Source organism: Mizuhopecten yessoensis, unplaced genomic scaffold (genome assembly GCF_002113885.1).
Source record: "Mizuhopecten yessoensis strain PY_sf001 unplaced genomic scaffold, ASM211388v2 scaffold5141, whole genome shotgun sequence".
In the NCBI taxonomy this organism is placed as follows: domain Eukaryota; kingdom Metazoa; phylum Mollusca; class Bivalvia; order Pectinida; family Pectinidae; genus Mizuhopecten; species Mizuhopecten yessoensis.
This window is the reverse complement of record NW_018405900.1, coordinates 437,637-461,773: the sequence shown is the minus strand read 5'-3', so window position 1 is coordinate 461,773 and position 24,137 is coordinate 437,637. Positions and strand designations below refer to the sequence as shown.

Genomic DNA, 24,137 nt, shown 5'->3' with positions numbered 1-24,137 from the left:
GGGGAAATCACGTGTGCAGTGCAAGTGCAAGCCTAAAGGAGTCTGCAGTAACAACACAAGAACAAGAGGATATAGTTAACTCTCGAAAAGTCGCCAGACGAAAACGACAATAATAAAATATCACTTACCTCGAGAAACTGGTAAAACAACTTATGTTAGCAAACACTCCAATCACACAGTCCAAAACAAACTATACACAATAGACTAACCGTTTACTACAGCTAGGCTCTATAACGACTCGCTCCGATACAGCGTCTGGACCGACAACAATACATCATTCTAGTGTCAATAACCAGCTACCATCTGCCTACGATAATCTCTCAGGAACATTAGTCCCGAACAGTGATCTGGAATTATTAAAACAACGACTCAGGGATGTCGAGTTTGAATAGATTAAGACTAGGCTTCATATACGCGAACTCCAGAGCTCAAGTTGTAACTCTAGTGGTCCGATATGAAACTATGGTACAGCGGCTGGACTTTTACCCCCATTCTGGATACAACCGCTACACATACAACCGCCAAGGAGCTATAATATTGACCCAAATAACAGCCGAAACTGTGTAAATCCAAACCCCAGCGCTTGCCAGATATAGCGCCTGGTGGTGCTACATGGCGTTGTCTTGACTCTTGTTGCAGGATAATAAGTGAACATGTTTCTATTTATTCTCTTGAAACGAGTCAGGCGCTTTATACCGTATAGGCAAACCTCTATTTGCTGTAGCATGTGGGATGTCTTCGAAGACTTCCTCGGAAAACTTCAACAAACACACTGACAATAACGCTATTGGCAACTTTGAGGCAAGTCGAACAAATGACATAGTTGGAAAAAACACACAACAGCTGGAAATATGATACGCCAGAGAGTAAGACGACACCACATCAGGGTCAAGTAATCATCCCTACTAATCATCCATAGATACTACTATCACCAAACAAAACGTCACACCAAAGGGAACCAGTCCATCAATATGTAGCAGCACCAGGAGCACCATCCTATAAACAGGATAGTGAAGTAAAAACTCCTACGACAAAATCAAAGGAAATCGCCATCATTCAACAAACATCTCGGATAGAACCCACTCCTACTGACGACATGACTGCGCATCATTCTGTGTGCCGAATCACGGTAAAAATGTCCAGGATAAAGGAGAACGATAGTCCGAGACTAATCGTTTTAACAACTCTAAATTCCAAGAACATTGACTTTTTTGCATTCCACCTGAACATGCTGAATGTTTTTGTAGGCATACGATATCAGAGGTAGTCAGTGGGTCAGAAACGTAGGCCCTGTTAGTCTGAATGACCTGTCGGACCAACATCAAACTCATAGTAAAGTTGTAGACTCGTCAGATCCAATACCACCATTGCAGGTTCCAAGAGGCTACTGAGGAACTGATTTTATATACAACACTGACTTAAAGGCTAAAACTACAAAACATCCGGACGGGAAGGAATCTTGTAGTCGTCCCAGATATGAACACTGCTACACCAATTTGCATAATATCTGTATACACGCCAAGTAAAGAAAAATCCGCATCATTAGGATATGAGGAACACGCTCGATGAAATCGAAGGAATTGGCTCCGACATCGGAATGAAAATTCATCAATGACTTATATATGATGCATCATAAAGTGTGAAGTGGTATGGAGATGTTTGAGATAGCTTCCCAGTCAAGCGAAGTCATGCAAGGCGAGTGGTGTCAACGTGTCACTATAAACGGTACAACAACCCCATTCTACGCAGTTTGGAAAAAAAGTTAACGAAGCAACAACAGGATCTTTATCATTGCCTCACACCGCATGGGCCGACAAAACAGCTATATAAGCACATATGAAACTATCTACCAGGGCATGATTGACCAGGTATAAACCTACACCAACTGATCAAGGTCTAATATCAAAGAGTTAAATTCTATCACTCAACGTGTCAGAAGATATTGAAATTCGGATCTACAATAAACCAATTAAAATACCAGGAGAAAATGAGTATCTTAGACTGTACAGAAAAAGCAAGTAAAACCCAATATATAGCAGAAAGTGGAAGTACGAAGAACAACGGCGTAATCTCTAATAGGCACACGGTTCCATTGGGAAGGTGGAGTTACACAGAAAAGTAAGGTAAGTTTATGGAACGTATATGTAACGCCGAGACTGCTATATGGCCTCGAGATAAACCAGCTTACAAAAGAAGACATTAACATCCTGGAAGTATTCCAAAGGAAAGCGCTTCGGCACATTAAACATGTTACGGACAGAACGCCAAGCTCTATAAAGTGCTCTTCTGGGAATACACCCTAACTATAACATCATCACGAGAGAGGGCAGTATTGAGCGAGAGATCACTGTAAGACAGTTGGCCATATAAGATGTACACTCATTATCTTCTCGTTAGTAAGAAGGATCCTATACATCTACAGTCTCACAAATTCCTTTGACCTCTGTGACAAAATTTCAGCAGAAAAAGAACTTGTCAACAATACAATAGTCGCCAGAATAGAAGAGGAATGGCGTTAGGATATAGTTCCTGAGCTCTCGCTTCAATATGTTGACACTGCAGTACTGAAATTAGGAAAAGTCCATTATGCGTTTAGTAAACTTTCCAACTATCAAAAAGATCAGTTGGTATGGGAAAAAAACGTACGCGTTGGCGCGGCCCAACCTAACCACTGGCTGATTTTGGCTGATATGGTCAATACATCTTGGGTAATCCTGGTATACTTTTTTTTGCACAGAAGAATCGATGCAATCATTTGAAGTCGTGTACGTTGACATCCGACTGGCAGATATGGTTAATAGATCTTTCATTCTACACTAAAAAGTGGTGTGGTTCTGAACTGGTTGGAAATGAATACTGCCATTTACTTGCTGCATCTCGTCTCTTCCGAGAGCTCTCTTTACCTTGTGGAGTGTTGTCAACCTTTTCCTAAGGTCATCTCTTTGCTGTTGTAAGCCGATTCGCTCCTAAGCGTTTGACTCTTGGTGTAGTCGCTTCAATAATTTTTATTTCTTCCGAAGCTGTGCCATATCCTGTTGGCTCCTATTTGGCTGATGGACTATCACAGTTCTTTTCCTTTGACCTGGTTTTCATTTCCACCCCACCCCGTTGCTTCCAAAATACTGTCAAGATCGTCATCCAGCTGTTTTCCCGTTCTGTCAACCATCTTTGGTTACCAGGGTAGTTCAGCCATTTCCTCCTCTCCGATCTCATTGTCCACACGAGCCATTTGACTTGCTTCCTCTCCCCTGATGAACTTGGGGTATCTTGCTGTGACAACACATCAGCAGAGACACTGTGGTGTGAATCCTGGCTCGGAACCTCCTGCATCTCATCAGGTGTGAATCCTGGCTCGGAACCTCCTCCGTCTCATCAGGTGTGAATCCTGGCTCGGAACCTCCTGCATCTCACCAAATGCTCTATTTGTGCACTGCTGTTGTATCTCCTCGGGTTGTTATCGCGCTTTTGCCTGGTGGATCCGAAACTATGCAAGTTCATGCAAACCTTCCCAAATTTGCACCTGGTTTCCAATTCCTTCCTCCTGTCAACTTATATAGGTGTTTGCTTTCCTATGTATTTCTTGTCGAAGACAAGATAAGGTAGTTTTATTTGTTCTAGGTGACGTACACGGCTGTCATCATTAGCACATTAACACATCTGTTACTTGGTTGCTCGACAGAAAACAAGAAGTTTCATAGCTACTTTAAACATTTACAATTTATTTACAATAGATTTATTTTTATTGATAGAAAAATATCACTCATTATAAGCTTGGAATGAACAATATTTCCAATGAACATATATATATTAATATACAATTATGTACAGTGTTTCAAGTGAACCTATATAAATAATATCCAATGTCAATAATAACGGTGGACATTTACCGTTTTCAAAAGTATTGTTCTCGTACTGTTATCTGTTTTATGGACAATAAAATTCCACTTTGATATCACACCATCTGCTTAAGCTACGTTCAACGTAGCTCATAGGATCAATATCCCAAATCATTGCCTTTTCTCTAGATCTGGCAATTCTATATCGCGTGTCTTTAAAAATCACCCAGAACAATGAATATTGGATTAGCTCACACGAACCATCCTGGTATGGTGGGAAAGTAAAACATGAACTTGAAGTGTTCATGAAATATAAGTTGTTGCCATCACTGCATAAAAGAAAACATGAAGTTATTTGTCATGATCTACAGTTACTGTAGTATGTAGTCCCAATGTTGAGTACATGTTCTCACAACATTGGAAGATTTAAGTAACAATGACATTTAGGCAACAAATCACCAATACTCTTTAGAATTGGTGACTGTACAACAATTTAAGAATGTCAGACTAATTGTGCAGGTTTCAAGCAAAGGTTAACAGCTTTGTGGACTTGAGGATCTGGGTCACACAGTCCACAAACTGGTAACTTGTGTTGGCAAACTTTTCTTTGGCTGCTGGAGTAGCTAGATCTTCAACCATGTGGTACAAATTGGATTTAAACTGAAAAACAAGGATAAAATCTGGCTTCAATAATGGTCATGATAGGCTACCTTATTGTAAGTAAATGTATATTACTTTTCTTTTAGTAGTTGGTCATACAAATACACAGTTCCCAGATAATCTGAGCTTGTTTCAATAGAAATACATTGAAATAAACTTTCGTTATATTTTTTTATGTAACAAACTGGTTAAAATCCTGATAGACTAGTTCAAATAGTTGGATCAATAATGATCTCGGAATAAAAAATAAAGATAAACAGGCCATGCAGTGAATGAATGTAAGACGAGGATATTGGTAATATGTCTATTGTAGGGCTTACCACAGTTCCATCTGCCCTTTCTTCATTGTAGGTCTCGTCAAAATCGCTCAAGTTGAGCTTCATTGATCTTCTCCTAGTCATTAGGAATACGCCCCAGTCTTCCTGCACGGCAGAGAACAGATTGTTCAGTGTTACAGAACAGAAAACCAAATAACAGCAAAGACAGCAACAAAACATTTTTCTTACACCACATAAAAGGTATTTGAAGCTCCGTATTTTTTGTTTCAACAATTACTCTTTATGGGTTCAGCTATTTTTTTCCCAAAAGATTGCAAAAAATATTTTTCAGTATACAACAATTTGTTTGAATTTCAGAACATTCTGGTATTTTTTAGGACAGCGTTCAGTATCTGGCAAAGCCCTTTGTCTAAAAAGGATATAAGATTTCATAGTGTACATGAAACCCTAGTCTGATGCTCTTAAGAAAGAGCCAAAGAGAATTATTTTTCTAGACGACGCAGCTGAAAGCAACTAGTATTTTACCTGGGTGATATGTAAATTTGGCATGTATCTTACCTCAAGGAGGGGTTCATCCTGTAGTGACTCAGACACCTGAAAGAAGACCTTGTCCCTATCCTGGATTTCCCCATTCCACTTCGACCAGGAGTATGCAAAGGAGGATGCTGTTAGTGCCATCTGTTCGTATGCAGCCTCTTCTATGTTCGGGTGCTGGGGGATTATAATGTAAAAGCTTTGATACAAATACTTCATCAGTCCCAAAGTATCATGAATAAACTACTTCTGAGCGAAAATGTTTATGTATGTACTGTACAGTGCCATGATGTGACGGTTTTAAAGCAGCGTTGAAAACACAATTTTTTTGTATTTTGTAACTTTGAATGTAACAAGTAGCAACTACGGAAAGAATATCTCCTGCTACAATTTCTCTTTTCTGTATAACATCCAAACTTGTATAGAAGATAACAAGTGACATTTTCACAAAGTGCCCCCAAAGATAGCAATAAGTTTAAGTGTCGTCTTTTGAACTCCAAAGAGGTTCTCACTGGAGTTCCAAAGACGACTCTTAAAATGCTCAGTGGAGTGTCAAACAGTTACTGCCTCTTAGCTGAGTGTCAAACATAGCCCTTAAACCAGCTCCCAATGGAATACCAAACATAGACCTAAACTATAACTCTAAATGAATTCAAAATACAGCCCTAAACCAGTTCTCGGTCGAATACCAAACACAGCCCTATATCAGCTCTCAGTGGAGTGTCAAACAGTTGCATAGTCTTGATTTAGTGTCAAACAGGAGCCTTAACCAGCTCTCATTGATTTTCTCACTTATATTTAAACACAGTCCATATTGTTTCTGCATTATACATGTATGAAATTTTAATAAACAATTTATAGAACCGAGTTCAATTGACAACTATATTTCACAAGCGCAACAAAACGTGCATCACACTCAATATTTGAAGTACTTTTTTCAAGTGATTCCTATGAAAAGTCTTCTTTATATTTAAAAAATAAGTTCAAAATTATGCAAACCAAGCTTATCTTTGAAATCACCATGCAAAATTAAAATCACACCGTGTACAATACCCACCTTCTGCTGAGGAAACCATTTAAACAAAAGGTATATTTATATATCAAATCTCCAAATCCATACATAAAATAATACAATCTCAGGGCAATATTTGAAATATTTTTATTTTCTATATTTTTTTTAACTTTTGCTACAATTCAAAGGTTTTTCTTCTTATTTAACAGGTATGGGATGTTTTCTGTAAATATATGGCTGATAGGCGTCAACGACATTGCTAAAATTGAACATAGACTTTTCTCATTGCTGTTATCTCTAAGCATGCTTAATATATAGATAAAATCCCTACAATTACATGTAAGGCTGTTTCAAGTTTTATATCATTAGTACAAACAAGCTACATTATGTAATTAACATTGTTGAAATGTAACTGAGAATTACCAATACAACAATTATTTCCAAGTTTACGAAAATTGAAAAAAAATTGAGTTGAAATATTCACCAAAACATGAAATAAACCAGAGTGTTAAAGTCACCTAACCCTTACCTTTTTCACATTATTTCTTTCTTATATAATCACTCTAGTGGACCCCAAATAGCCATACAATATCAGCATGCTAGCATATGCTGCCCCGACAAGCTTTGATATTACAAGTAACAGTACCCCAAACATTTCAATAAGATGATTTTGCCAGAGGAAATCTATCATTTCACAAATGTTACATGAGGAAATTCCTGGAGTTAAAAGAAATTTTTCCACTAAAGTTTTTCTTCAACTTTTATCTGATGCTTTCCTGTGGAAATAAAGGAATGTTAGTGTACCTGGTGCCTGGTGATTTTGGTTAAAGGTGCAGTACAAAAATCTTAGAAATCAAATTATTTTTCAGTTTTTACTTCACTGCTATACTGTCAGATCCCCAATGACCTTCCATATAAACCATCAGCATGGACGTACACTTAGTGAATAAATACAAACCTTCATATAACCCCCAAAATCTGTTACCTGTCTCATGCCCACTACTGCTGGGAGTATAGCACTTTTACCTGTCTCATGCCCACTACTGCTGGGAGTATAGCACTTTTACCTGTCTCATGCCCACTACTGCTGGGAGTATAGCACTTTTATCTGTCTCATGCCTGCTACTGCCGGGAGTATAGCACTTTTAACTGTCTCATGCCCACTACTGCTGGGAGTATAGCACTTTTAACTGTCTCATGCCTACTACTGCTGGGAGTATAGCACTTTTACTTGTCTCATGCCCACTACTGCTGGGAGTATAGCATCAGCTCTCTGTTCTTAAAATAGGCGAGCCCAACAGTTTACCACTCTTTTTTTTATTTTTATAAAACATTATCAATATAAGTAAACAAGTTTCAAAAGGAAAATCCTCTGCCCCCCAGTACCACCAACAACTTGAGTTCAAAGCCAAGCCTAAAAGGTGTACAAACTTGTTTGATTTTGAATTTAACTGTCAGTGGTACTAAGACCTAGTCTCAGAGAAATACATTCCCAAGGCATAGTTGTGTTACACTGTATGTAGAACAGTGTATATCTGCTTAATACACTAGTATACCAGTAAACAATATGATTCTGATAGTTATATTACAGTTCAACCAGCACTCCTCAGTAACCTACCTTGTTCTGAATGCTAACATATTTAGACGAATCTACGGCTGGGAACACATTTATTCCTGCATGTTTCAACACCTGAAATTAAATAAAAAATATTAGATAATCTCATCATAATCTTGCTAGCATATTTTGTATGAGTAACTTCAAACCTTAAATCAGTGGAGGACCTGTTGATAATGGAAGCCTCAATGTATTATCAATTGAGAGAAGAGTATTAAGTAAACTAGAATATAAAGTGGGTGAGAAATTTATAAAAGATGGGCAGGTTATTCTCAAATTTAAGAAGAATCTCCAGCAGTACAATGTCTATGAGAAATCTCAGATTTAAGGCAAACTTTGCTAAATAGATAGACAAGTGTAACATCAATCCAGGTAACATTACTATCTAACTTCTGGTGGAAACTAATCGGAGCAAAAATAATTTTCCTGATATAAACAGAAATTGTATGGATCTAATCCTCTCCCAAAGTGTCACCTCTATAGAAATCAAATGCTAATGGCGTTCCTCTGTATGCTAACGAAGCAAACAACTATGAGTAGTCTACCTTGACAAGTTCCTGTGGTGTGACCCAAACATTCCTGATTTTATCAAGCTCCGGTCGGTCTTCAGGTTTACTCAGACAGCACACCGAATCCTGAAGTCATTATAGAAATAACCCATATGTTAAACATTGCATTTCCAAACAGTCAAAATAGATTCTTTTTATTTTTATCATTTCTACTTCTTTTTATGATTTATGAACACTGTCGAAACCATAATACGCAGTATATAGTGTTCTTTTTAAATTCCTGTTATATGAAGTAATTCCAGACCTCAGGGGTTCATTGTAATGAATATATTAATTACCCTGAAAATCATGTTTTGGATGGTTGATACACCTTCGAATCATAATGATAATATATCTGCTGATTTCTGAATTCTTGAAACAGATTTCTGGACATGGTTGATTGGAGTGACACTGGTACCTTAATTTCAATTTCTATCTCTACGATGGCAGCAATGATGGTGAGGACAGCCGAGTTGGTGTTGTGAGGACGGAGTTCCCAGGACTGGAACGGCATGTTTAAGTGAGAATCCTGCATCAAAGCAAATGTCCCAAAGTAGGCTGTCTTGAAAAAGAACTCTCTCTTGTCTGTAAAGCATTAAAGCAAAAAGAGAATGATATTTGTTTATGATACATGTGTACTGATAATGAAAATGTTCACATTTTTGCAAAAGATTTGAAAGCTGTATAATGGTCAATATAAACCAGAGATTCACCAAGAATTATCCTAAAGTTTAGTTTACAAATTTTCATGCCAATAAAATATTACATAATTAATAAACACAGAATTTATACAAATAGTATAACATGGGTGCAAACCTTCATCATATTTCATGTCGGAGAAGCCATCTTGCTTCCAGTGTTTCTTAGTGTAGTCCCATCTGGCAATGAGGGGCTCCTCGGAGAACAGCACCTCCGACGGGAGTCTGCGGCACAAATCAGGACTATCATACAGCACTTTCAACAGATATCATTGACTCTCTTATAAACGATCAGATGCTGTATTGTTTGAAGTATTACACACAAAGTTAGCAACAGTTCATTATTTTTTTATTAAATCATTCATGGATATACAAAGTGTTAACAATATAGGGAATTTCCATTTTTAATTTTATGGAATTAACATAATGAGATGATGAAGTAATTAGAACAATAAACATTTGATCTTAAGTGATATTCTGATGACAACGCTGAGATCTTTTTGATTACTTAAGACTGATTTTCTCCAGTAAACTTACTTCATAGTGACACCGATTGGCGGCTTTTCATCACGCTTGGTTTCTGGTGCCTGTTCCTTCTCCTTCTTTTCCTGAGTGGGTGTGTCATTCTCTGTGGCAGGGGGTGGGGCCAGAGCAATGTCTGCAATGTAGTCCATGTACTGGATCTCTGGTGGGTCTACCACTGTAAATGTCAAACACATACATCATTACACATTACGGGAAAACAAATGGGAGACTTTTCAATCTTGTCCTGTATTATAGTCATTTTTAATTCACAGTTATTCAATGTATGTTGTAACACCCTTTTAAAGGTTTGATCAGACAGATTGCTACAAACACATCAGGATATAAATTCTACAGATTCCTTCCTTTTACCACATGCTACATTTACATACTTTAATGTTGCTCAGGATCTCTTCACCTTGTTTTACCAAAAATGACAAGTGAGGGTGAATAAGCCAGCTGTTTATTGTTGGATTCACATTCAACGTCCGATACACATTAGTGAAGTACAAGGTAAACCAATCACTGGCTAAAGGCATAGGAAACACTGTTAAAAACTGGTGTATTTTAAGAAATGGTTGCCTGTGAGATCATACTTTTGGGCTGAGGAGACAGGTTAACTTAAATATGTACTTACACAGAGTGGTTGTCCACGAGGCCATACTTTTGGGCTGAGGAGGCAGGTGCATCAGGTCAAAGTGGAACACACCTCCTACGATGTCATTGGCTCTCAGGTCGACAATGTCATCATCCTCAGCAAAATCCTCCCACTCTTGAGGCTCTGTAAGTTACAAAAACAGTTCACAGCATTATTGCAAAAAGTAAAACTGTGGGTAAATTGAATTTATCCCGACAACCAACACAGTTTTCTACATAATGATGGTAAGTGCTTTGTTTATGTAAGCTAAAAAGGTCCAGTCTATAAGGTTTTATACAACTATAGGGCTTCATTTTAACTCAGCCTCTTACCAGGTGTTACTCTTTCCACAACCTCTTCTATTTCTTCTTCTTTTTCCTCCTCCTCCTCTTTTTTCTCCTCTTCATCTTCTTTTGGTCCATCTTCCAACTCCTTTAGAGCAGCCATTAAATCCTGCAAATTTATAAAAGGCAATTATGAAAAACCTATAATTTTTACGAAATCTTAATAATTCTTCTTTTCTTGACATTAGTTATTTAGTTGCTACATGTACTTTTAAGAAAATTGGGCACAACAAAATCCTGTACTAACAATATTTACCATTGAAACATCATTTTGAATTGTTTATATAACTCATCTTTTATTTTTTATCTATAATATTATATGTGATAATCTGAGAACTATATGCATGTTTGTTCATCAATAAATAAGTCTATAAGGTTCAATTAACACAAAAATGGCTAAATGCCAAGCACCCGTTATGACTTTTAATGATAAAGATGGTGATTCTGTTACAATAAAGAGATGAAAATTGTGAAAGTCTGGCAGCTTCATCCCGACTCACAAACTAATGGAGGACTGTTTGGTGGTGTCATACACATACCTGAGATCCATAAAAAATATAACATTTCCTGTGCATCTTGTTTATTATGTTCAATAACTTAATATATTACGTAGCTGGCAGACAAACCATATAATCACACATGTACATTTAGGGATTAAACACGATGTTAAGTTTCATATTAGTTAAAAAACATAATACTTCAAATTGTCAACAAATTAAATGGTTATAATCCTGTTATTATGAATCTATAATTTCCAGTTATACAGTATGAATGACCCAATGGACAATATATAGTCACATGGGAGCTACCCCATCCATGCTATAATTACATCAATATGTGACCTATATTGCATTCTAGCTCGCTCCTTATACTTCCTGAGTGCAGAGCCACTCAAAAGAGCCCCTGTTTAGACGAAGATTGATTTTAGGATCAGAATTGCTAGGTGCCCAGTTAAGACTTCAAATGTGTCATTTAAACTCAACAAACAATAATTTTTCAACAAAAACAGGCAAACCATTAAAAAACCCATATGGTGGCATTGTTTTTATATCCACAGTCAGTAACCCTGTGGAAGTGGATATTATCAGAAAAATGTCTGCCTAGATGTCCATAAAAACAGCTGGTGCACCTTCGGTCCTACTTTTTGTCAGTATGGACAGGTTTCTCTGTACATCCACTTTTTCAATTCCTCTAAATCTTGATTTTTTTTTATAAATCTTACTTTGTGATAAATCTAACTTTGTGAGCATTCCATGAAGTCTTCTGTGCGTAATCATGTTTGCAGACGATAAAAAAAAGGTTCATGGCTGCGTGAGTTTTCATGCTGAATGTACATATTGTGAATTTTTACCCTAATACCATTCTGTTAATAAATGTTACTGATTATATACATTCCAGTTCATATATTGAAGCATTAAACCCTTTCCGCATCAAACATGTACAAGTACTTCATGCTGACGTGTTTCTTCAGAATGTTTTCAATAAAAAGCTGCAAATATGTGTTACGGAGTAAATATAACCAAACTTATAATACCTCAAGTATTACGGTATACCCAGAAAACCTTGCCACAGCACTTCATCAGGATGTGAAATTCACCAAATTACCTAGGTAATGCTTAGCTCATTGTACAGGATATTTTCACTGTGAATGACATTCAACACTGGGAGAATATAGATTCAATGGGCAAGTTTTTCACTGGGTGATAGTTTTCTGGTATACAGTAAACATGCACAAACATTGAACGACATAATTAACATATCCAGTGGATACTTACACAGTTGGTAAACAAACAGGTGTTCATGGAGGAAAAGGTGAACAGTTTGTTAGAGTGAACAGGTAACAACAAAATCACTTCAGAAATAATCAGACTTTAATGCAGGGACCAATCAGTTTCATTCCAAACTTTGTTAACTCCCCCCTAATAACAATTTTCCATAACTTTTTTCATTTTCTGGGGATAAAATTCTTAACAAAAAGACTCACTGTCGTAACAATGTCATTATCATTAAACTAGTATTGACATTTTTTATTTATACTTTTACACAAATTAATGTAAATTTAAGGCAGAAAAATCATTTAGGGCCATGATTCTTACTTTTTTATTTTTCATGTCCATGATAAGAAATATTTCTCTTCGCATATACAAAAATGTATAACAAAAAGTGTGTATTCCCCATTATGCCAGAATAGATTGATCTCGGTAACAGTGTGAAGAATGGTTAAATGAGACTGTAGTGACAGGTAGAATGGGTGATACCTGTCCAGTTTAAAACATTTAAAGTGAAAGATTCAATTAGTAAAACAACAGATTTAGAATATTGAAATTTGATATCAAATACATATTGTATGGAATGATTAGAGGAAAATTTACTGTGTCAATGCAGAAATTTACTTCGGTCTATCATGATTATACTGAAACTAATTTATTTTTATTTATATAAGGTAAATCCAACAAGAAATAATTACAATTTTAGGATTATTTTTGTGTAAATTTTCCTCTGAATCTGAATGACTTTGGGATCCCTTTATTGTTGGTGTCATCAAAAATGATCAATCTTGTGACGTTTTTGGGTCCATCAAAGTAATTCTTATCAGCAACGATCGCTGTCAGGGCATCAAATACAAGTGACTATTTTGGAGACATTGTATTGTTGTGTTGTCAAAAGTTATTTCAAATGTCCCATTAAAAGCTGTGTTACCTTTCAACTGAATTAGAAAAATGCATAATTAAGATTTGATTTTTTCTCAATAATTTGACAAAAAACAGCCACCATCTGACTGTATAAAACTAAAACGATAAAAAAAATGTTTAGAATCAGATAGATTTATTCATTAGCTGTTGACATCTTTAAGATTAAAATCAGACAATTCCATAAAAAGATAGTTTTACTGTATAATTTACTAGCGTACCGTTTCCTCGCGCTCTACTGGTTGTTCCTCCTCCCCCTCCTCTTTCTTCTCCTCCTCTACAGGTGCTGCCTCCTCAGCTTGAGGAGCTTCCTCCTCCGGCACCACCTCTGGTTCTGTGGGGTTTACAATATATCATCAAAGGAAATCCTGGTCACTATTGATCTTGACTTACAGGTCAATCATTATTGATAGTAATATTATAAATAAACAGTTATTTACACTTGTTTTACCTGAATTCATTATTTATTTCCTTTTGGTGAAATTGAAATGACTTTTAACACGAAGATAAATATTTTTTACCTCATTTACAATAAAGAACCCTAAGGATCTTAAATGATCCTTATGGGAACATAATCAACATTATGATTTTCTCTGGTCCTTGTGTGTACAAACATCGAGATATCTGGGGTAAGAAAGAAGCAATATTAGGTGAAAGAAACATATATCTTATCTAGGTTCTGTTGTGTTGTCCTTATTGTGACTTTATAAAATAAAGTCAAGTTCGTGACATCATGATTTACAATTAAATCAAATGTCAATCAAGGAAGCTGGCTGGTAGGTTGACCATTTTCTCATAATAAACTGATGATTTTGTTTGTTTGTTAAGTCTGGATAGGAGAGAAAGTACTCCAAAACAGTCACTAAACTATGCTGAGTTAAAGAATAAAAACACCCTTCATCAAGGTTCTTGGACTTAAGACTTACCTGGCTGTTTCTTTGGTCTGGGGTTGAAGCTTTTACAGGTGGGAGAGTAGTGGTCATACTTAGGGTCCAGGACACGGATAGCACAGTCAGACAGGGTCAATAACCGAGGAATTTCAAACGTCAAACCTTGTTTTGTGAACTCAAAGGACTTAATTCTGACAAAAAATGAAGGTATGTAAGAAACTTTTGTATTTTAAAATTTTACAAGAATTTGTAAGAAATTATTAACGTGTGTTCTTATTTAGATAAAAATATATGAAGTTTCTGATTAGATTTATCAAAGACATGGAATTAAGCAATAGCAAGTTAGTACACCCTATTCTGTATATAAGAAGTCTTGTTCATTAGATTTTCTGAATTAAAAAGTTTATTTCTTGGATTTTGTACATAAGAAGAATTGTTATAGTATTTTGCATACACATTAAAAGTCAATTTGATTTTCTACATTAGAAAGTCTAGTTCATTCATGGATTTTAAATGTTTCAAGGAAGTAAAATCTCTGTTTCAACAGCTCATTTCCTTCACCTCAGTCAGTAAGAAATAAGAAGGATATACTGACTGTAACACATTATGTAATGATGACCTAGTTGTAAATACCTGGGATTTTTACTCAGGTTACCCCACACACTGAGACAGGTATCTTCATTTTTAATGGAGTATTGTAGGTTTAATGTTTCAGGGTCAGCTCGCACAGATGCTTCTTGTAATAGTTTCATCGTCGCAAAATCCAGTTTAGTCTTCATCAATGTCTGCAGGTCTTCCTTGGTCTGAGAAACAGAAAATGGGTGAAACTACACATCAGTCCTGTACAATTGTTGAAATAACAGAGAAATCACAATAAATAACACTGGTTAAGATACATGGTTATATCTTACACAGTATAAATCCAAATGTTCTCGTGAAAATTCAGCCATGTTATCTACACCGCTAATCTGTGTCAGTCAATTATTAAACATATTTCGTTAGATGTGTTTTATCCATTCGACTTATTTTCATCTTGTTTAGATGCGAGTTCAAATGGAGTTAAATCAAACTAGAAAATACTTAGGGATACCAGTCTGATCCTTAAAAAGTATCCATGAAATAAGTTATCAGTCCAGGAAAGAGATCAAAATAATCGTGTTTAAAGATACTTGAATGGATTTTTTTTTATAGGACTGCTGTCCGAGGACAGAAGTTCTCCTGTTTGTTGACTATAGCGTGTACGTACGTCTTTGTACCGCGCCACCTCCTGGTTTGTTAGTTCTCCTGGCGGTGTGTCCTCCATCAAAAAGTCAAGCTCATTACTTAACTGTTGAAAAAAAAAAAACATTTTATTATATAATATTTTTTTTATATACATATTAATAGTGCATATTGAAAATATATGAAAGAAATTGTTAATAGATCATATGAAATCAGATTTTGAGCAGAACTTATGAAGATTAATTTTGTACAAAATTGATAAAACAATATTTGCAAATTTACAGGTATTGATATAGTCCATTACTGTCTGAGGGAACTTAAAAACATATATGATTTTTAAGACATTCATGAGATATTCCTATATTTTCAATTTTTTAGTTCTGAAAATCTGGCCCAGTTCTACAAACAATTCCTCCCAGGCCAGCTGGGTTCTCTTGGGAACTGGGTATGGAACCTGCACCTCCACGAAATGACTCAAAAACAGGTTTTTCCATACTGTTTCACATTTATTTTCATTCTCTGAAATGGCATCTGAGTACGCCTGTGATGATGTAAAGTAATGGATTCAGTGTTTTTCCTTACGCTACAGACATTTAGTAACTGGCTTAATTATAATTCAACACAGAACTGCCTCTGGCAATCACAGGCAGCTGTGATAAGGTCTCCACAATGTCTATATTCAAAGATCAATATTATGCTTTGTATCAATTTTTTTAATGTATTTCCACACATAACAATGGTCATTAATTTGTCAAGAATAGGGTAAGACTCCCAGAACTAGAAGAAAGTACAATATAATGAGTGGCTGTGAACTTTGCCTGGCTAATAAATTAATCTTAGATACAAGTTAGGAGATAAAATTTCTAGGGTCCGCAAGAAATTCTAGGGTAGGTTGTGACACTTGAAACGCATATTTTGTAGGTAAAGAATGAGATAAGGCTGAGGTAGACCAGTGTGTAGAGTCTGTAATAGCCAGACTTAGTGATACTTACAGAATGTCTAGCTTACTGGCCTGTTACAGTGTAGTGTCTGTAATAGTCAAGACTTAGTGGTACTTACAGAAATGTCTAGCTTACCGGCCTGTTACAGTGTAGTGTCTGGAACACCCAGACTTAGTGGTACTTACAGAAATGTCTAGCTTACCGGCCTGTTACAGTGTAGTGTCTGGAACACCCAGACTTAGTGGTACTTACAGAAATGTATAGCTTACCGGCCTGTAACAGTGTAGTGTCTGTAACCCCCAGACTTAGTGGTACTTACAGAAATGTCAAGCTTCCCGGCCTGTAACAGTGTAGTGTCTGTAACACCCAAACTTAGTGGTACTTACAGAAATGTCTAGCTTACCGGCCTGTTACAGGGTAGTGTCTGTAACACCCAGACTTAGGGGTACTTACAGAAATGTCTAGCTTATTGACCTGTAACAGTGTAGTGTCTGTATCAGTCAGACTTAGTGGTACTTACAGAAATGTCTAGCTTACTGGCCTGTAACACAGACTCTACGTCATCATGTTCTCGATCCTCCATACGCAGGTTGATATATGTGTTGATTTCCCCAGCGATTAACGGATCTGGAGAACCATCACACCTCATATATCTGGCCCACTGCAAAATAACCAGGACTTAGAATTAATGATACCTTCCTAACTAGGTTACCATCCTGGAAACAGTAATAAGCTTATCAATGATTAATGGAGGTCATTCAGGATGTCCAGGACAATCATATGACCAGATAGCTTAATTTTAGTTGCAGTTTGAATTTTCAACAGCCTATTTTGTCCTTAAAAAAAGGACTATTCTTTTTTAATTCCAACTGATACTAATGTATCAAATTGATAAATTCTGCATCATTAGCAATCTTTGTGATGACAAGAAAATGCTGATTACTTTCATTTGAATCTTGACTACATTGGATCACTGGTTGAATGGGTTAATTATTTAATTACAGCTGAGTCGGACCTGTGTAGAACTAGATCACACCAGAATTTTACCTACAAGTTTATACCTTACCTTTGCTTTCTTTCTCCTGTTATTGTGTAGTTCGTCCAAAGCACCTTTGTTTCTCTCCAAAATCTGTGTCAATTCTTTCATTTCAATACCTCTGTTTTTCTTCTCCTGAAAATTTGTATGATGAATTAGAATTTTGGTCCAAATGATCCATGTAAGTTGGATTATAAATACAAACTGTGTTTTAAAATCACTTCACACTGAATGTGTGATATCTAACTGCCTGACACAAACTGCTGATTAGCAACACTGTGGTCAAGAAATACTGTTTTTCTGTTGTCAATAATGGGAAAATTTGATTATTTTTATGTTAAAATAGCGTTTCGTTGACGTTATTAAATTGAAAATCAGCATTACTGCTAACCCTGGGATTACAACACAAGTAATTAATAAATGTTTGTATCAGTCATTTGTGATGAAAATATTACAAACTATGTTTGTGTTTGGTAAACTTTGTAATATTTTACCTCATTCTCTAGCTTTTTCTTTTCAGCAGCAACTTGTTTTTCTTTTGCCTTTCGTTCCTTCTCTTCAATTGCAGCTTTCTCACGTGCCTCCTCTACAGAAAAATACAAAAAGGATTTATCATTAAAAAGCTCCACAAAGTCACTCAATATAGCTACATAGAATACCTCAATATCACTACATAAAGTACCTCAATATAGCTACAAAAAGTACCTCAATATATCTACATAAAGTACCTCAATATAGCTACATAGAATACCTAAATATAGCTACATGAAGTATCTCAATATAGCTCCATAAAGTACCTCAATATAGCTACATAAAGTACCTAAATATAGTTACATTAAGTATCTCAATATAGCTACACGAAGTATCTCAATATAGCTACACAAAGTATCTCAATATAGCTACATAGAATACCTAAATATAGCTACATGAAGTATCTCAATATAGCTCCATAAAGTACCTCAATATAACTACATAAAGTACCTAAATATAGTTACATTAAGTATCTCAATATAGCTACATGAAGTATCTCAATATAGCTACACAAAGTATCTCAATATAGCTTAAAAATGTACAGATTGTTTCTTACAAAGTAAACAAGTATGCCATATATAATAAATAAATTACCCAGTAATGATTCTCCTTCATATCTTATCTTTAAATATATGTCATTTGTATCTGATGTTTATATGATTACCTTTATATTTGATTATGTATATTTATTTTGGCCTCATACGTTTGTGTGTATATGGCACTCACAGTTTGGTAATTAAATTCAAAGTTTTTACCATCTTCAAGTGCTTTTCTCTCATCCTCTTCCTGTTGAAGCTTCTCTTTTTCTGCTTTGGACAGTTTAGGTGCTGCCTTCTTGGGAGGCTGCAGAAAAAGACATCTTCACTCAACTTGTAACATAATTTTCTCTTGCAAAATGTGAAATTGCTTTCATGTTAAATCTCATTTAATCGGGGGTCAACATACAGACAACTTGACAAAGACCTTATAAACACTGAGTTGCTATCGCCAATAAATCTGTCAAATAAGATATAGTTGGTTGATTGTGTTGAATGTTTAATGGAAAAATCACTCTTTGTCATGCCGGGCAGGTTGTTCCACAACAATTCTCATGGCTTTAATGCAATTTGTGATCGTTGATATTTCTGCGGTAAACTGTGTTATCTAAGGCTACAAGCACAACTATTCCACTAGTTTGGCAATCATATCAGTGAATCTAGATCAAATATGAAGCACGTTACAGTTTGTGAATGTGCTATGATGCTTGTCAAATGGTCATTTCATGTGAACTTAACAATGCACCAAACTAAAGTACAGCACACTTTCGTTGTAGGCCGATTGAAAATAAGCTAACTTCGATAATAACAAGAGTACGGCGTTAAGAGTATGCTTAACGGGTACCTGACTATCGGTAAGATAAATGTTAAGGAACAGTTTCAAGTTATAAATTAGCAAAAGTGACCATTTACCATGATTTCTCTTTAAGTCGGTGCGTTGTAGGCCGATTGAAAATAAGCTAACTTCAATAATAACAAGAGTACGGCGTTTAGAGTATGCTTAACGGGTACCTGACTATCGGTAAGATAAATGTTAAGGAACAGTTTCAAGTTATAAATTAGCAAAAGTGACCATTTACCATGATTTCTCTTTAAGTCGGTGCGTTGGGCCTTCTGTTGTTTTCTGTAGCAACCAACAATGGCGGCTAACGTAAAGTGGTTCCAAACACAATTACGACATACTATAAATAACAATTTAGATATCAAATACACGAACTCGAAATAAGTTTCAATTATTAAAAATAATACGATAGTTTACAAAGTGTAACAAATATTTTTAATTTTCTTATTAAACACAAAATATTATGACTTAATGCGCACCTACCATTGTGACGTCGAAGCGGTTAGATCAGTTTCGATATAATTTACAGTACAACCATTTATGAATAGATAGTCTCCCTTCTTATATAGTTTATGGTTAGATTATTCGTAATAAGTATTGAGTGTATGAAAAACACCAATACTTAAAAATCAAGAGATAGGAAACAAAATGGAACATTGTTTTAAAACTGTAAGTAAAGCATGTGCAAAACGTTATAACAACCTTATATACTCCACCTCTGGCATAAATCGCGTTTTATATTTTACATGCCCTTAATACGAACCCTAGCTGTTGCAATATAATCCGATCAAATTTATATTATGACCAAGGGATTAGTCCAGAGGCGCATGATCAGACCCTGGAGCTAATTCTGATAGCATGACTAAGTGTTTCTCTTTTTATACCCAGCTATTTAATATATGATTAAATGGTGCAAATTTCAACCATTTCTATGTTGTGATCTAGATCCCCTGAGAGCCAATTCGGATAGTATGATTGTGTTTTTATCCTCATCTTAGCAATTAGATGTATGGTTATGGGGTGAGGATCTCAAAAGTTATGGCCCAGAGACCTAGTCTTCAGGGGTGAGGTTGGACCCCAGAGCCAATCCTGATAGCATTGGTGTAATTTCAGCTCTTCATACTTAGCAATGGTAGCATATATGTATGTTTTTTGTATACCTGACAATTGCATATATGGTTGTAGGATGGGAATATCAACTGTTTTACTGTTGAAAACCAGGGACAAAGTCTCAAACCCAAGTCCTTCTGTTAACATGTTTTTTCATCTGTACATGTCAAACAAATCCTCCATTTGTACAATTTGGAATCTCTGCCACCTGTAGATATTAACAATTAAACAAGGTTGAGGCCAAATCTATAAAGAGGCATCAATCCAAAATTACAGTCAGGNGTAGATAATTAAAAATAATAAAAGGGGGTTAAAATAATAAAAGAGATAACGAATAGATGATATGGAATATGCGATATATATATAACGTCAAAAAGGATAAGGTGGGTTAAAAGACATCAGAGTCTATAAAATAGACCGATGTCTTTCAAATAGTTAAATAATGCCTTCGAATCCACGGAACTGAAAAGTGTTTTCATATCCGGGACTCGGAAGTAGTTATCACGAATGTGTTTAAAATCGGAACATTCTATTAAAAAATGCTCCACTGTAAATGGAGTGTCACATGCGTGGCATGAAGGTATATCTTCTCGTTTTAAAAGGTACGAATGAGTAGGATATGTGTGCCCAGTGCGGAGCCGAGCGAGGACAACTTCCTCTCTACGATCTTTCCGACTGGGAATAGATGTTTTAAGTTTCGGTTGTATCTTAAAAAGTTTGTTGTTGGTCTCCAGAGACCAGCGTTTCTGCCATTCATTTTGAATGGCTGTACGAATAGTAGGTTTAAAATCTGTGTATGGTAGTTTGATATTTGTTTGTTCGAGATTCAATGCTTTTTTTGCTTCCCTGTCAGCAAATTCGTTGTCTTTTATTCCGTCAGGTAATAGTGGTTTTCAAATTTGCCGAGAGATTTCATGAAAACTAACCTTGTCATAAAGTTAAAGAACTTCAAAGTCAACCTGTTGATATTTACTCAAGACATTGCGGTTACACTCTACAAACTATATGAAGGGCAATAACTTCAAATATTTTAGTCAGATATTGGTTATCTTACTTGTTCAAACTTTCGATGGTAATTGACATTCTTATAAAGTTTAAGTAAATCTGTCAATAATTACTCATGGTATTGAGCAGTCACTGTGCCCCCACCTGACCACTATCTCATGTGACAACGTTATATGTCCCCTCTTTAACAGGAACTAAAATTGCTTGGAAATTATAATATAAGTTCTTTCCATGATCATATTTCTTGCAGATAAGTCCATTTAAAAATACAAGCAATAAAAAACAAAAAAACATTTTATAGCTTATCCATTTTATTAATGTTTCCAGACATTTCCTTGGCAGAATCTACAGAAAGAAACAAGCAAGTGACACCTGATGAATAATACTGCTTACACAATGACACTTGTTGTTAAACACCACACAGAGAGTAACAGTCTGATCAGCATGTGACATCCCTATTGTTTCACTGGTACAACCACAACACACTACGTTTAATACTACCAATAGTAGCCAGTAATAACCACAGTAGGTAAACTTTCCATTTATTCCTACAATATTACATGTAACTGTTCCACACTTTTTCTACAACACAAGGTCTAGTAATTTTGATAACACGAGTGAACTAATGAAAATGAAATAAAATCAGGTCCATTTTTATAAGAGACTGTTTGATTGATTGATTTAAAACAGTCAAAAGTTTATCTGTATCAGTGTTAGAGATTTCTGGAATAGGTAGAATGTTTTACAACATACCAATATCTCGACAGACAAACGTGTACAGCGTAAATTTTATTATGTCGTGAATGAATTGAGATACCAAGCTGGATACACACAACTAAAGTTCATCATAGGCTGTAGGAATGACGTTCCTCTGTACAACTAGGTTATACTGACATACTATGTAGTTGTCAATTGCTGAATTTCTTATCACCGTTAATTAATTACCATATGCCTATTACTTACTGGAGGTTGCTAATATTGCCATTTCCTTTCTGCAAATTGTTATTTGCTAATTGACTTGATTGCTTATTGGCTTGCAAATTGTTTATTGTCATATTTGCTTATTGCCGACTGCCTTATAGCTTATGTAATACCAGTTATAACTGATTACAGGTAATCGTAGATCGTATATTTTAATCTTTGCATTTAAAATTTGAACTGAAATTTTACTCAGCTGATTCTTCAGTTCCAGGTCTTGACCTGTTCAGTAGTATAATGCATGAAGCAAGTCTGTTGTTTAATTGTTCCATCATACTCTGCAAGCAGTAAATACACATGGAATGAAAAGCAACTGGTAAATGGCAATAATAGAATAACAATTACCAATTTGAAAAAAGCTGCTGGCATATGGTAATTTACAAATGTATGGCAGTTAGTCAATGACAGTAACTAACTGGGATACTGCAGTCAACAAATACAATACGGCAATAAACAATCGGCAAATGGCAATTATCTCTATCACGTCAGCGCAGGAATTCCATAGTACAACACCAACAAGACAATGAATGATTTCGTAATAATATGACCCTGTTATATAAGCTTACTAGCCGATGAAATGAGTTAATAAATAGAGGTGAATATATTAATGATCACAGCCAAAATCTCAGCAGAGCTGTTCAAAACACATTCGTATCTAATGAAGCAATATTATTGTTTCCATGGACTGTCACATTAACATTGTGACTTTTTCAACCATCATCAATTCGAAATCTTTGAAAAACATCAATATTAACATCTCCTATATAATAGACCTTAATATTTTTGAATAGCTCTGTCCTCATTAACATTTATCAGGTTAGTTATGGATCAATTATTAGACAACGAGGATTTCCTTCTTTAACAGAAATAAACAAATACAGAATACATTTAACAACCTAGCTTACATCTGTAATTGGATTGGTGTATTTGTGTATGTATATATTTAATGACGCTTTGATAAAATAGCAATACGAACAGGTAATATTAAATTTCATTAAAATTCTTTACTTAGAAAGACAGTGATTTTCTCTTTCAATGGTAATATTTTATGAAATAGAGGATCACAAAGACCATTGATGGCAAGTACCTTTTTTATAACTCCAAAATAAGGAAATTACTAAACCATCAACACAACTTTTTGAGTCCAGATTCTGAAATGTAAAGATTTAGCTACACAACTATGAGATTGCCATACGTCAAGTATCACAGAAACCAGTACCTGTTATCAGGTCTAGAACATAAGATGTATAGCTAAGATTTTAGAACTCTGCAACAATGAGATTACACCAGATATTATATATCTACATAGTTGAAACACCAAATAGAAAATGTAGAAAAATAAATATTATGACAAAATGATCACAAATTGTATGCATGAACAGAAACTTTATGTTTTATCATATTTCATAGAATCATTCAACTGAGGTTACATTTGGTCCCGAGAAATAAGTCTATACATGTAGGTCACAATGGTAAATATCACAATGCCTAATTTAGAAAACTTTACATCGGTAACATGTCCGGCAGTTATTCTGGACAGGAATGCTGGTAGTAAAATTCATCTACTTTGGTTTTGTCCGGGTAAATCATTCTGGCGTTTAATCAGCTGATGATGAGACAGACTCCTGAAGCGGCACTACAGAATCATGTAATGTTGAAATAAATCATTCAAAT

The 24,137-nt window shown here is 35.5% G+C and overlaps 1 protein-coding gene across 3 annotated transcripts; it reads right to left on the bottom strand.

The window, feature by feature from the left end:
* Positions 1-3,705: 3,705 nt before the first annotated feature.
* Positions 3,706-19,689, bottom strand: LOC110450241 (axonemal 84 kDa protein-like). 3 transcript variants are annotated; one of them, XM_021497632.1, is made up of 19 exons: positions 19,609-19,689; positions 18,749-18,836; positions 17,957-18,048; positions 17,493-17,597; positions 16,947-17,087; positions 15,511-15,591; positions 14,898-15,067; positions 14,301-14,455; positions 13,596-13,708; positions 10,673-10,793; positions 10,341-10,484; positions 9,719-9,881; positions 9,300-9,406; positions 8,902-9,068; positions 8,481-8,570; positions 7,939-8,010; positions 5,333-5,485; positions 4,817-4,918; positions 3,706-4,496 (listed from the first exon to the last, which is right to left on the bottom strand). In XM_021497632.1, exons 1-19 carry the CDS (start codon positions 19,609-19,611, stop codon positions 4,359-4,361), a joined length of 2,205 nt encoding a protein of 734 aa, XP_021353307.1. In that variant the 5' UTR covers positions 19,612-19,689; the 3' UTR covers positions 3,706-4,358. The 3 variants fall into 3 exon arrangements, with proteins under 3 accessions (XP_021353307.1, XP_021353310.1, XP_021353308.1); XM_021497635.1 differs by having other exon boundaries at positions 10,673-10,772; XM_021497633.1 differs by lacking the exon at positions 19,609-19,689 and adding an exon at positions 19,442-19,470.
* Positions 19,690-24,137: the final 4,448 nt, after the last annotated feature.